General features: G+C 44.4%; 1 protein-coding gene and 1 pseudogene across 2 annotated transcripts in view; one reads left to right on the top strand and one right to left on the bottom strand.

Moving 5' to 3' along the window:
- Nucleotides 1-291: 291 nt before the first annotated feature.
- Dmgdh (dimethylglycine dehydrogenase) overlaps nucleotides 292-15396 on the bottom strand; it is an 80563-nt gene continuing 65458 nt past the window's right edge. The window contains exons 15-16 of one of the 2 annotated variants that reach the window (XM_051172614.1): nucleotides 10395-10529; nucleotides 292-635 (exon numbers count right to left, since the gene is read on the bottom strand). In XM_051172614.1, coding sequence (XP_051028571.1) covers nucleotides 420-635; nucleotides 10395-10529 — 351 coding nt within the window. In that variant the 3' untranslated portion in view covers nucleotides 292-419. The remainder of the gene's footprint in view (nucleotides 636-10394; nucleotides 10530-15396) is intronic. The other variant, XM_051172615.1, reaches the window with a different exon arrangement.
- On the top strand, nucleotides 5528-8372 carry LOC127212177 (eukaryotic translation initiation factor 2-alpha kinase 1-like; annotated as a pseudogene).

The following is a 15396-nucleotide window of genomic DNA, read 5'->3' as shown; positions in this document are numbered from 1 at the left end:
CCATCCATGACACTGCCTCTCTTTTATGTAAAAGATAATTTATTCATTTGTTTTCAGCTGTCAGCCACATCCTGTTTTCCTAAAATCTAAAATCGCAGTCCTTTAATTCCATTAGAATCGTGATTTTGTACTGGCAAACACCTAACGCCTCTCTGATTGGGTTTCACAAACATCAGCTTGGGGTAATAAAACCATGTTCATCTTCAAGTCTTCATTCGAAGGAACAACACAGATTGCTAATTAATCAAACCACCATGTTTAGAAAACAATTAAAAGTTTTTTTTTGTTTTTTTTTTTAAACTAAGATAAAGGTCTAGATCTTGATGACTTTGAAGTCTTGGCTACCTCCATCGTGGCAGGAGGGGGCTCGAGAGCAGTCCTGTCAGCTCCAGCTCAGCCGCCGCCGGAGCGGATCCTTCTCAAGTCTTTGTCTTTCTACCGTCTCTTTGAAGCCTGGTTCTGGCAGGTTCTGTGAGCACCAGGGGTTCTTGTATGATGGTTGCTGGGTAGTTTTTACCCAGTAATTCAACCTCCACCTGCTGTCCCACTCCACTGAGCTCCACTGGAACATAAGCGAAGGCCAGGCTCTTCTGGATGCTGTAGCTATAGCTTCCGGAAGTTGTGTTGCCGACCACCTGAAAAAGAACAGTTGTCCTCAGCCTATCAGGATAACGGTCACAGCCTGGTGCTCCTCATCTCCAGATGTTTCCCAGGCTACAGAGTTGCTTCACGGGGAGGGCTGTTAGCATATATTCATTGTACAGAATGGTGGGTTTCATCCTGAGATAGTCGCATGCGCACACCATGTCCTGCACTGCATCTTTTCTTCTCATCCCTGCCAGTCCCTTTCTTCCCAAATTGTCCCCTTTCCACTTTTACGTCTTACCTACAGATATTTAAAAATCTATATTCCACAGATGGAAAAAAAAAACCCATATAACATTGTCTTTCTGAGTCTGGTTTCTGTCATTTACCGTAGTGACCTCCAGTTCCACGCCTTCTTCTTTATGGCTGAGTAAAATTCCATTGAATATTTGTGCTGTGTCTTCCTTGTCTGTTTTTCTGATGGACACCTAAGCTGATGCCATGTGTTTGCTACTGTGGATACTGTTGGTCATGGGTGTGGTAGCTCTATGGTTGCTCATTCAGACTCTTTCGTATGTTCTCTGGAGTCATATATATTTTCTGATTTTAGTTTTTAAGGAACCTCCACACTGATGTACATAGCGGCTGGACTATTTAAACTTCCCAACCAATAGTATAGGAGGGTGTCTTTGCCTCTCGTGTACTCACCAGTGTTGCTATTGCTTAAAGAAGTACTGTCTGAGAGAGAGCATCTTCAACCTTGCCAGTTATAAGGCACCCAGGTTAGGTGTGGTGTTAATAGTAGCTCTACCCTATTTCCTAGACTCTGGAGAAATCAGTGGGAGTCCTGGTACCTACCCTCCAAAGCGTCCAGCTTAGTTGGGAAAAGTTAACAGAGCTACAAGAAAATAGAACCAAACAGCCATGGCAGAAAACATAAAGACTTACTTTATAATTCTAAAACATGTGGAATTAGGTTGGCAGAAACAGAAGGAGAGAAAGCGATGACCAGGACATGATAGATAGATTAATATAAATGTGTTGGGTGAAATTGCACCCTACCTCAGCTAGCAACGGGCAAAGAGACGACCCATCAAAAACAGAGGAAGCTTCAAGGCAACTGGCATGTAGCAATATCAAACAAGCAATCAAAAGCCACGAGATGAAAACAGGGGACTTAGGCAACAACAGAGCCTATGCAGTAAGTCTGATTGGAAGATAAGAGCTAGTGTAAGCCAGATCTAAAGGAAAGGATGACACTGGGATAAAAACAGAATGCTGGCTGGAGATCATGGCTCAGCACTCAAGAGCATTTGCATTTCAGCTGCAGCACCCGTGCCCCGTGACCCACAACTACATGTGCCTCCAGCTCCTTCAAGTCATTGCACACACATGTACACATACATGCATGCAAAACATACATACCCTTAAAACAAAGATCTCTCTTTGAAGAAATCAGAATTCAAATAAATTGTTAATTCAAAACACTTCTTGGAAGACAAGAAGACAACTAAAGCGAAATATAATATATAAAAAAGTGTGTACACACACACACACACACACACACACACACACACACACACGGTCTCATAAATCCTGCTGTTCCTTCTGGCTCTACATTCAGTACTGTGGACTGCACATGGCTAGTGTCAACACTCACAGCATGAGTCGGTTTGGTCACTCAGACATAGACACACTCATGAACTTAACTCTTATCTCTGAGGTCTGAGTATTTATTATTTATTTATTTATCTATTTATTTATTTATTATGTATACAGTGTTCTGACTACATGTCCACCTCCATACCCAAAGAAGGCATCAGATCACATTATAGATGGTTGTGAGCCACCATGTGGTTCCTGGGAATTAAACTCAGGACCTCTGGAAGAACAGCCAGTGCTCTTAACCTCTGAGCCATCTCTCCAGCCCCGAGGTCTGGGTTCTTAATTATCTCTTTGAAACCCCAAATGAGGCGCTCTCCATGAGACTAAACTTGTGATGAGGCCTGGTTAGTTAAAGGACTTGAATATGTTCACTAGTGTATGACCTACGGCACATGCTTTGAAGTTGTCTTTTCTCCTTTGGGCCAGAGTTTAGTAACAGAAGACAAGGCTTAGGGTCCAAGAGGATGAGGGATTAAAGGCTGTCTTTGTGACTCTAGTTTTCAAAGTCTGCAAACCAGACTTGTGTGGGAGGTGGGATAACTAAGCTGATTTGTCTTAGCATCCTAAGAATCAGGAAGAGCTCTGAGAGACCCTGGTGGTCCCCTGACTCACTGGTCACAAGCGATTCCTCAGCCATCCTGTCGCTCCTAATGTCCCCATGGTAACTGCCCTTTAGGCATTTGGTTACCTAAGGAAACTGTTCCTTTCGAGGGCTAATTTTCAAACGAGCTTTGTCCTGTGCTGCCACTGACTTCCGTTTCTATTTTCTGATCCAGGTGTTTGCAGCCAGGGATAGTTTCAAAGTCTTTTTATCTTATAAAATCTGCAGAAAGAGGATTTTTTTTTCTTCTAGTGTAAACTCTAAATAGTTCTACCTCAATTCTTCTGGGCTCATTAGATCCACTCCCTCTTCTCACTCAGGGCACCGTAGGGACCCTTATCCTACCTTCTGCTGGTAGAGCCTCCTGTTTTGTTTGCTGGAACATTGACCTTGTTTTGTTTTTTTTCTTCCCCATTTGTTTTTGTCTTTGCCAGTGTGAGTTTATTTTTAGCCTTTTCTCGTTTCTCTCTTAAATTAAGTCTCTAACCAATGTAGGACAGCATGGGAAATGACCTCTTAAGGAAGTGGCGCCTTTTAAAATTGCATAGTACCTTGTGCTTCTTTCACTGCCCTTATGCATTGCAATCTGTACAGAGAAGAGAAGGAAGGGGAGGAGGGGAGAGGTAGGAGGAGGAGGAAGGGGAGAGGTAGGAGGAGGGGAGGGGTAGGAGGAGGAGGAAGGGGAGAGGTAGGAGGAGGGGAGGGGTAGGAGGAGGAGGAAGGGGAGAGGTAGGAGGAGGGGAGGGGGGTAGGAAGAGGAGGAAGGGGAGAGGAGGAGGGGAGGGGAGGAGGAGGGAGAGGAGGAGGGGAGGACGGGAGAGGGAGGAGGAGGGGGAGAGGAGGAGGGAGAAAAGGAAGGAGAGGAGAAGGGGGAGAGGGGGAGGAAGAGGAGGAAGAGGGGGAGGAGGAGAGCAATACCAACAACGACCAGTACTATTCCCTCCTGAAATCTCTAGAGGTTCCTGTAAGCTTCTTCCTAAAAATTTTCTTTGCTGCTAAAAATCTTTCAGAACTAAAGTGCCCTTATGCTTTGATTCTTTGAAAACTTAAACCATATTTAAGTACAGGCATTGCCCAGCCCCTACTTGTTACCATTTGATGTGTGTGTGTTTCATGGGCTTTCCTTGTTTTTCACCCCTTCACCACAAGACAATGGTTCTCTTCTGCTTAATTTGTTGTTGGCTGATAACATTGCTGGCACATATGTGTTGAATAAGCACATAAACCTATTCTCTAGCTCCAACATTGGGAATGTTTGTAGGAATAGAATATCAAATACCAAAAGCAAGGAGAATTAAAGCACAGTTGGGAAACAGAAAGTAAAAAATATATATCATCCCAAAATATAAAGAGTATATGACTAAGAGGGATAGCTTCTGATATTTGGTATATGACTTTAATCCCTGTACTCAGGAGTAGAGACAGGTGTGGCCAGCCTGGTCTATATAGTAAATTCCAGGATAGCCAGGACTACATAGAGTCTCTCTGTTTCTGACTCTCTCTCTGTCTCTCTCTCTCTGTATGTCTCTGTCTCTCTCTGTCTCTCTCTGTCTCTCTGTCTCTCTCTCTCTCTCTCAACAACAACAACAACCAAAAATAAATGCTTTCAACACAAAAAAATGGTAACGTTCATGACAATGGAGATGCCAATCACCCTGATTGAATCACCACACATCGTGTCATGCATTAAAGTGTCACACTGTCCCTCCAAAACACACACAATTAGTGTGGCAATTCAAACATTTAAAAATTTTTTAAAAGAATGATCTTTGGAAATAAGGATAAAAAGAGGAGGGCATTTAGAGCAGACAGACTTACATCAGGGAATTCAAGAGGGAGGGGCCTGTAACCAGGCTAGAACTCTATTAGCCGCTGGCATGTGGTAAGAAAGATGAAACATAAATTGGGTTGGGGATGTAGTTCAATTAGGAGAGCACCTGCCTAGCATGCACAAAGCCCTGGGCTCCAATCCCAGTTCAGAATAAAGATGGATATGGTGGCATGTTCCTGAAATACCAGCCAGCACTTGGAAGGAAGAAGAAGTATTAGAAGTTCAAGGCCATCCTCAGCTACAGAGTGAACTCAAGGCCAGCCTGAGCAACATAAGACCCTGTCTTTAAATCACAGGAAAAGGAAAAAAAAAAAAAAAAAAAAACTCTGTATGTACATTTGTCAGAGAAGATAGCATTTAAAAGTAGAGCTTGGATTTTTGGGTTTGCTAACTTCAGTTTGGGTGTGATCATGTTTACTACGGCCAGAAGTCTGTCAGTTGGTTGTAATTGGCATGGAGATGTATAGAGGCCATGTTGGCACGACTTCATGGCTGAGCAAAGCAGAATGTTGGTAACCGCAGGCCACTGCAATGGTTAATTTTGATTGACTGCTTATTTAACTTAACTTAAATAAGTTATGAAACACGTGTGAGGTTAGCAAAGCCCAGCTCTGCATATGTCTATGAGGGTGTTTCCAGTTACAAATGGATTATGGGGGTGCTGAATCTAGTCAGTGTAGTTCCCTGATGGATCTCTAATATGATGGCCTGACTGGGAGGTGGTGAAGGTAGGAGGTGGAGCCTATTGGAGGAAGTGGGTCACCAGGACTGTGTCTACGGCCTTTATGATCTTACTTGGGCTTCTTTCTGTTATTTTTCTTGGCCCCATCTTCTGCCTGTCGACCATGAAGTGTAAAGCCCTGGGCTGGTAGACCTAGGTTTTATAAGAAAGCAGGATGAGCAAGCAATGGTGAACAAGTCAGTAAGCAGCACCCTGCCACGGCCCCTGCATCAGTTCCTGTCTCTGCGTTCCTGCCCTGCTTGAGTTCCTGTCCCGACTTCCTTCAGTGACGCAGAAGTGTAAGCCAAATAAAACTTACTCCTCCCAACTTGCTTTTTGGCCATGGTGTTTTGTCATAGCAATAGTAACCCTAACTAAGACAGCCATAGACATTATCCTGTCCGGGGGCTTTATTTTTTTTTATATATGAAACTGAAGTTAGCATCAGGTCAAGATCCTGTTTAATTGCACAGCCGGTGAGTGGCAGAAATCATGGCAACTGTGGGCAAATTTGAAGTCTGAGGAAGAACAGGGGTTGCTATGTAACCATGGCTGGCCTAAAATTCACTGTGTATCTCAGGCTGGCCTTAAACTGATAATCCTCCTGCTTCAACTCACTGAGTACTGGGATTACCAAGAATTCCTAGCTAAGAAGGTATATTAAGAAATGAAGTCTAATCCCAGCTCTCGGGAGGCAGAGGCAGGTGGATCACTGTGAGTTCGAGGCCAGCCTGGTCTACAAAGCGAGTCCAGGACAGCCAAGGCAACACAAAGAAACCCTGTCTTGAAAAGTCAAGAAAGAAAGAAAGAAAGAAAGAAAGAAAGAAATGAAATGAAATGAAATTGAGGGAAGAATATTGAGGCCAACAGTGTCAAGGGGCACGCAGAGAGCACCTGTTGTCAGCACTCCCAACAGTGATGCTGGGGGGTGGCTCTAGGGATGGGGAAAGCAACATGGAGGATGATGTGGCACGGGTGAGAGTGGGGGTCAGTGGGTGCGTGGTGGCCGTGGCCCCCTGCCATTGACTTCCCACAGAGGTCTCAGACCCCAAAGTTCGATGTCCTAGCAGAACTCCAAGTGTTAAAGAACCCCTGCAGCAGCACACATTCCCTTTTGTAGCAGCGACCCAGCTGCTGCGTGTCTCCCCAAGCCATGTACCCCGAGCCAAAGTTGCATCATTCGAAGCAGGTGTCTAAATTACTCTGCCAGACTTCTCTCAAGACGGGGCTGCTGCCTTCATTTACCTGCAGCAATGAGTTCAGTTTGTAGAGGCTGCATCACAACAGAGCCACCGCTCGCTTAATGCGGTCTGCCAGAGAGAGGGCTCGCGGGGGTCCTTGTGAAGAAGAGCTTTACACGCAGGAAAGCAGATCTAGAAAGATAGCTTTGGAAGCACAAATGTCACGCTATTTAAATGAGTTTGAAGAGCTTGCTATCTCAGGAAAAGGTGGATATGGAAGAGTATACAAGGTTTGGAACAAACTAGATGGTCAGCCTTATGCAATTAAGAAAAGCCTGATTAGGAATTAAACTAAAACAGACTGTATGAACGTGCTATGGGAAGTAAAAGTTCTGGCAGGCCTCCAACATTCCAATACTGTTGGTTATCACACTGCGTGGATAGAAGAACATATTCCTGTGGTTCAGCCACAAGACAGAGTTCCCAGTCAGCTGCCCTCTCTGGAAGTGCTGTCGGAGAAGAAAGGGGACAGAGATCAGGTGGGTATTAAAGATAACCAGAGCAGTTCATCCATTATCTTTGCTGAACTCACCCCTGAAAAAGAAAAACCTTTGGGCGAATCTGACGTTAAAAATGAGAATAACAACTCGGTGAGCTACATGGCCAATTTAGTGATCAGGAACAGCTGTGAGTTTGAGCCCATTGAGCTCCAAGAAAATGACTTGACTGATTTGTCTGTCAGACTGATTGTCAAAACCAGCTGCCGCTGGGGCATAGCTCAGATTTGGAAGGGACTTTTACGTCCATGGATGAGTCTTCTGAAGACAACTTGAACCTGCTGGGGCAGACAGAGGTTCGGTACTACCTGATGTTGCATCATCCAGATGCAGCCGTGTGAGCTCTCCTTGTGGGACTGGATAGCTGAGAGGAACAAGCCGAACCAGGAGTATGTGGATGAAGCCACCTGTCCCTATGTTATGGCCAGTGTTGCAAGAAAAATTTTTCAAGAATTGGTGGAAGGTGTCCTTTAGCATATACAACATGGCCATTGTCCACGGAGATCTGAAGCCTAGAAATATATTCTTCATGGCCCTCCCTGATCAGCAAGTAAAAATAGGAGACTTTGGTCTGGCCTGTGCAGACACCACACAGAAGAGCACAGATTGGACCAAAAGAAGTGGAAAGGGAACCCTGATACATCGGAGTGGGGACTTGTCTATGCGTCACCTGAGCAGTTAGAAGCATCCGAGTATGACACCAACTCAGATATGTACAGCTTGGGTGTGGTTCTGCTTGCGTTCCTTCAGCCATTCAGGACAGAAATGGAGCAAGCAGCCATCTTAACAGGCATAAGGACTGGTCGGATACCCGAATCCCTCAGTCAACAGTGTCCAGGGCTAGCCAAGTATATCCAGCTCCTAACTGGGAGGAATGCGTCGCGGAGGCTGTCTGCTCTGCGGCTGCTGCAGAGGGGACTTTGATTCAGACACCTTGGGAATGTTAATCTCACATTGCAGATGAAAATAATAGAACAAGAAATCCCAGCACTCGGGAAGCAGAGGCAGGTGGATCACTGTGAGTTTGAGGCCAGCCTGGTCTACAAAGTTAGTCCAGGACAGCCAAGGCTACACAGAGAAACCCTGTCTTGGAAAAAAAAGAAAGAAAGAAAGAAAAGAAGAGAAAATAATAGAGCAAGAAAAAGAAATTGAAAAACTAAAGAAGCAACCAAGCCTCCTTCGTCAGGACAAAGGAATGAGAGGGGGAATAGGACCTACCAGTGCAGCCTGAATCATGCTGTCAACCGTGTAAAAATAGACAGTCAACAGGGAAATGCCAGTTTCCAACCCTTAGCTGGGACAGATGGTGTGACTCCCAGTTGTACTTAGCAAACCTATGTAAAAGAACCCCAGCTTCCTTTCCTTCAATGAGTCCTTTCGTGACCCAAGACTGCACTAAATTAAGCCTCTTCCTCCTGCCTCTGCCTCCAACTGATCTTAGCAGCTGGGATATTGTGTTTTCTACCTTCGTCTCTCAGTCTCCAAGGATTCATTTCTGTTTTAAAGCCCTCCACTCGCCAGACCACCTGAACGAACACAAACACTCTCAGACAGCAATCTCTGACGCCATAAAGTGCCTGCCCTCTGGCCAGCAGTCATCTCAGGGTATTGCATTTGATTTTACTAACTTCTAAATAAAATAAAACCCGAAAGAAAGAAAGAAAGTGACGTCTAGAGCTAGAGAGATGGCTCAGTGGCTAAGAGCACTTGCTGCTCTTGCAGAAGACCTGGGTTTGATTCTCAGAACCCAAATGGTGGCTCACAGCTCTCTTCTGACTTCTGCAGGCATCGGGCACATGTAAGGCACATACATACAGGCAGGCAAGACGCTCATACTCACAAAATAATATAAATAAATCTCTCTTTACAAGGCAAAGGAAAGAAGGCTGAAACAAGGGTAGAGAAAGGAAAGAGAAGGAAATGCCGGGAGAAACGGGCTCAAGTGGAAGAGTGACCTGAACCCCCTGCTGAAGTGGGAAGTGGAGGCCAGCCTGGGATGGCAGAAAGGAACTGGAAATCTGAAGTAAGCCTGTGAGCTCCACCGTCTGTGACAACACGCCCAGATGCAGAACTGTGGCATATAGCTAAGTTGTAAAGTGACTTCGGCGGTACACCAGCAAGGCCCCAAGGAGGACAAACTGGAATAGTGAGCATTCTTTAGAGCAAAGGTCAAGAACCAGAGCCCAAATATAGGTGGACTGAACTCAGCTCCATCAACCAATCACTAGCTGTGGAAACTCAAAGGATTTCCCTAATATCTCTGAACCCCAAAGCCTCATTTTTTACAACTGAAATGATCACGCATACCTAATAGGAATGTTGCAAAACTAAATGAACGAATGTGAAAAAATCTGGCTGTGTGGGGGCATGCCAACCACATCAGTTCTATGGCACAAGGCTTGTGCCTTGATTTGTGTGTCTGTTCATTGAGGTTATGATTTGATGCCTCAGGGTCCCTGCCTCCAGCCACTGCCACTAAAGGGATGGAGAAAATGAAAACAGATGTCAGACACTGCAGTAGATGAGAAAAAACCCTGGTCCAGGATCCCTGGGCTTTGTGCATTAACAAAGCTAACCCTACTCCACATAGGATATACAGCTCTTAGAAAAGCCCTGAGAAGCCAGTACTCTCTCTCCCCATCATCTCACTGAGCATCCCACACCAGCCAAATCACATCCAAACGCTGGACCATGCTGGACTTTACAAATAGAAAAGGTGAAGGGAATGGAGTCCCACTAACCCTGGTAATACTGAACTTCAAAAATGACATGAACAATTCGAAGTTAAAAGATGGTTAATTGTAGTCTTCCTGAAGAAGGAAGTAGTGGCTACTTCTCAAATCATCCTCTAAGCTTCGGGCCTCACTCTCGTGATGCGTTCACTTGGGTTTGTGGTTGGTACACTAATTGTGTCTTTTAAAGAGATTCCTGAGAAACTAAATCAGGATAGCAAATCCTTATGAAATCCATCTTTTCTATTCACACATTTAAATATATATTGTTTCCCAATATTTAAAATAATCTTTGGTTATATATTTTTAATACACATAGATTCTTCTGCTTAAAAAAAATGAGCAGTATTTCAGTCTCTTGTCCATTAATTCTTTCTGGGTTTTTTTTTTTTTGGTCACCTCAGAAATCAAAACTGTGCCATCCTTTCAATAAGTGAGTAAATTAGAAGAAAAAACAAAAGCCACCCTGGCAGTGCATGGAGAAGTTTGGTCGTGGGTGATGCAGTGGCCCTGGCACTCACCTTGCCCTTGTACCAAATGCTTTCATTTCCCTCCGGATCCACGTCCTCCGTTGCCAAGGTGAGGCAGACCAGTCTCCGCGACAGCCCCTTGGCTTTAATCTGCTTCAGTGCCTGCTTCCCTATGAAGTCGGCTGGCTGCAGGAATCCAAGATAATGATGATGAATGAAGGCTCAGAAACCGTGACAAGGTTAGGGATGCGAGCATTTAAATTTGCCTTTGCTATTTTCTCACCAATTACACATTAAATAAAAATACAGATTGAATCAAACGTCTAGACAAATATTTCTTAGTGCCCAAATGACAGTACCAGCCACCCATCCCTTGGGAATACATTTGACTTAATGTAATGACTTGGGCTGACAATTTTACCAGAACTGCCTCAGCAGAAAAGCATAACACACTGCACCATGATGGTAGGTTACAAAAGTGTCCCCCCATATCTAATGAGTTTGGACAGTGGTATCAGGTATCTGAATAAGGTATGTCTCAATTTCTAGCCATTGGAAGCATTTTATAAGAAACAAGCTTTTTTATAACATGCAATACCAAAGAATCTCCCAAATTGCTACATTTCCTTCAGAGTAAACATTCCCTGCGATGTGTTAACTATTGGGCTACCCTCACTAGTTCATTCAGGAGACATTCGAGCCAGACACTGAACTTGACCCCGAGGAAGGCTAGACCCTATGCTAGGCTGTGGATTACAGAGTGAGTCAGATGCTTGTGTCTGTGACAAAGACCTTGTTCTTGAAGCCTGTTCTTTGCCTTTTTTTTTTTTTCCTTCTTCAGGAAACACATGACAGATGACACTCCTCTTCCAGTTTCAAGATTTCTCCCTTATGAACTAGTCATATGCCCCACAGCTGAGCAGGGCGCATGGGAGAGCAACAACTGGCCAGTGGGGACACCAAATAATAAGGAGAGGAAGATACAGTTGACCCAGCCAGGATGCCAGGGGACCGTGGATGACGTGAGAAAAAGCCACATGTCAGAGGCTAAGCTCAAGGACAGTGCCCAGGGGATAGGAGTACCCTCAAAAGCAAAAGTCACAAAATCAGTTATCACATACAGATTAACTACACTCAAAAACAAAACAAAACAAAACAAACCCTGAAACAAAGAAACCCATGACCAGGAGAAGCAGCCTCAGTTTCTTCACTAGCCCAAAAGAAAACAATGGTTCATGCCAAGGATGGCTCCACGGCCAGAATTTAAGGTTTATATTGTGATTTTTCAACGTGAAACATTTAGGACTATGTGTAAACAAAAATCTGAAATCAATAGGAGAGGCCCTCACATCCGTTCCTGCCTGAAGCCCCCTATCACCCTTTGTAGGAGGCAGCCACAGCACTGTATAGTTTCTGTAGGGATTGCAAATTTAAGTTGCTGACCTGCACAAGATGCTAACGAAGGCTTCCATCAGCCAAGGTTTAAATACTGTACAAAATCAAAGTCCAATTCTCTCTCCTTTCCCTGTGTGACCCAGATGGTAAAACCAGCTTTAGCATACACCCAGAGCATGACACCATAAAGAACGCCAATGCGTGAGGTAAGATACTGCAGGAGGAGCTGAGGAGGGGAGACCACAGAAGGTGACTCATTTAGATTCCTAGATAAAATTTTTACTTAAAAAAAAAAAAGGTTTTATATAAAAAAAGGTTTTATAATTAAGTATATAGGCTTAAAAGTCTTCTGATTAGGGACTGATGAGATGGCTCAGAGGGCAAAGGCACTTGCCTCCAAGCCTGAGTTTGATCCCTTGAACCCATGTGGTAGAGAAAACTGACTCCCTCAAGTTGTCCTTGGACCTCCATAAATATGGCAAAGCCTCTGTGTATGTGTGTGTACTCACAAACATAGTCAATGAATAATATATATATATATACATATATATATACACACATACTGTGTGATCAATGCTGACTGTAGAATCAGGAAAGTATAAACAATACAAAGCAAGTGAGGTGTTCTTGGTGGTAATACCTACACAGAACCCTGTCAGCATTTTGGTACATTTCTTTAATAGCTTCTTCCTCTTCTTCCTGCCCCCCCCCCCCCGCCCCGATTTTTCAAGGCAGGGTTTCTCTGTGTAGTCGTGGCTGTCCTGGAACTAACTCTCTCTCTCTCTCTCTCTCTCTCTCTCTCTCTCTCTCTCTCTCTCTCTCTCTCTCTCTCTCTCTCTGTAAACGAGGCTGGCCTTGAACTCACAGAAATTCACCTGCTTCTGCGTCCCAAGTGCTGGGATTAAAGGCGTGCGCCACCACTACTCAGCTCTTTAATATCATCTGTGCAATGGTTAGCATGGTCAGCTTGACAGGACCTAAAATCACCTAGATATGTGCAGGAACATGCCTGTGCAGGCACGTCTAGATCACCAGGGATCAGGTGGGAAGGCCCATGTCAACTGTGGGTGACACAATGCCATAGGCTCTGCCCCTGGTCCGACTCAGGAAAACAGGAGTACTAGCAACTCCTCTCTCTCTCTCTCTCTCTCTCTCTCTCTCTCTCTCTCTCTCTCTCTCTCTCTCTTTCTCTCTCTCGACTTTTTTCAATAAAGTTTTTAAAAACATTTTTTAATCTATTTGTGTGTTGGGGAGGAGTGGGCGGCTGTGTGAGCCACACACAATGTATGGAAGAAGTCAGAGAACAAGTTGATGGAGTCAGGGGTTTCCTTCTCCTATGTGAGTTCTCGGGGATTAAGGGCAGGGTCTCCATTTTGGTGGCAAGCACCTTTACGCAGTGAGCCATCTTGCTGGCCCTTCCTCTGCTTCCTTATTTGAATTCAACATGACCAGCTGCCTCAAGCTCCTACCGCCATGCTGGCCCACTCCAGTAGTCTGTTCCCGCAATCTGTGAACCTAAGCAAACTCCTTCTTCCTTAGGACACTTTGCCAGGCTATTTTATTACAGCAAATTACATTGCTGTAGTTTGTATTTTTAAGATAAGAGTGTTATAGACATTTATATATATTTGCCTTTAACAAGAACATTAGATATATAAATGATACAAAAAATATTTCAAGCTCTTTCAAATGTTCATTATTTTCCATCGCTTTATGGCCCATCTAATAGGTTATAAAACCAAAATCGCAGTAAATTAATGTTCACTACAGTTGACTATGTCCAAATAAACTATGCCCAAAAAACCTTTATATAATGACAAAAACTTTTGCTCTTTTTTAAAAGAAAACTTGCTACAAGAGATGATGATGGAGGTTAGTCATAATCTTTGTCTTCATAGGAGACGACATCTGTGGAAAAATAAAATACAAAGGCCTGTGATGGATTGGGTGGAAAGCAGTGAGAACCAGGGAGTGGCTAGTGCCTTACACGGTGTGATTTGCAGAATGCTGGAGGCTCTTTAATTGTTCCTTGTCTCCCGTCATGGAACCTGAATCTCCATGATTCCAATCTCAAAAGCTATCGGCAGTATGCTATTGAAGAATGTTCTAGCAGACCTGGGGTGTGGTGGCTCACGCCTTTAATCCCGGTACTCAGGAGGCAGAGGCAAGCAGATCTCTGTGAGTTGGAGGCCAGCCTGGTCTACATAGAAAGTTCCAGAACAGACAGAATTATATAGTATCTTACACACTCCTGCTGCCTCCCCCCACCCCCCAAATACCCAAACAAACAAAAAAGATTTTTCTAGCAACTATGTATTCATCTGCTAAGTCCCTGCTGGGTGTCAGACGCTTATTACATAGAACACGATCCTGTGGCCTCAGGGAAGAAATGTGGACTCCTTCTGTACATAGAACAATATATTTAGTCCTGAACCCAGTCCTGTTTTAACATGGCAGGGAGAAAGGAGATAAACTGGAGATGCCGGCAAACATAGGAGCACAGTGCATGGATGCACACAGGCAGCAAGACCAATCTGAGACTTGAGTTCTACCAGAGCGTAAATAACACAGATGCCATCTAATGTATGAAGGCAGAATGCAAAAGACTAGAATGGAAGTGTGCTTGGCGGGCATTCAGGGAAGGACAAGCTATCGATTGATCAGGACTGAGCACAGGCAGCATTCTGCCAGGAAAGCACTTGGCAGCAGGAATTCGCTGGAGTTGAGATTTGAGTTAAGCAAGTTCTGTTGGGGGGGAGAGTGGTCTGGGTGCACTGTGTATCCATGTGCTGATTTCTATGTCCCGCGCGATCCAGTTCGGATGTGGGCATTGTCATTTCTAAGAAATCAAGGCTGTATAAACGCTGCTCCTTGGTTATCTCTGATTGGATAATAGAGAAGCTGGGAGCCAATGACTGGGCAGAAGGAGACAGGGAGGTGGGACTTCCGATCCAGTGAGGCGGTCTCAGGTAGGGATCCCAAAAGGAGAGAGGAGAAAGAACAAATGGGAGAGAAAGGACTTGGTCTTGAGGACTGACCCGACAGAGCAGAAGCAGGCTAGGCGGGACCAATATGGCAGGCAATTCGGGGTGCAGAACTGGGTAGTAGCCAGACAAACATAGAGGGTTAGAGTAGCTCTACTGCTTTAAAGCTTGTTGAATAATACATCTAATAGGTCTCTGCCTCATTATTTGAGAGATAGAGCAGGTGACTAGAAAAGGGCCTCAAATTATCCCATAACTTTACAAGGTTCTATCATAACTATGACCCATGCAGACCTCACCAAAGGTGCTGGGATCTAATTATGATTTGACCTTCTCAACAACACAGATGACAGGTTGGGTGGGGGCCCTAAAAGAAATGAGTCAGCTCAACCAACTACAAACTATCCGAAAACTGTTTAAGAACCAAGCTTTCTTTCTCCATTCCTCAGTTGAGGGACTTCTAGGTGGTTTCCATTTTCTGTTATGAATAAAGCTGCTATGAACATAGCTGAGCAAGTGCCCTTGAGGCAGGATGGAGCATCCTTCTGGCATATGCCCTCAGCTGTTAAAAGCAGTGACATCATGTAATTTGCAGGCAAATGGATGGAATTAGAGAAAAGAAAAATCATTCTGAGTGAGGTAACCCAGACCCAGAAAGACAAACGTGATACGTA

Source organism: Acomys russatus, chromosome 30 (assembly GCF_903995435.1).
Source record: "Acomys russatus chromosome 30, mAcoRus1.1, whole genome shotgun sequence".
Lineage (NCBI taxonomy): Eukaryota > Metazoa > Chordata > Mammalia > Rodentia > Muridae > Acomys > Acomys russatus.
Note: the sequence above shows the minus strand (reverse complement) of the source record. Positions and strands in the feature narration are given on the sequence as shown.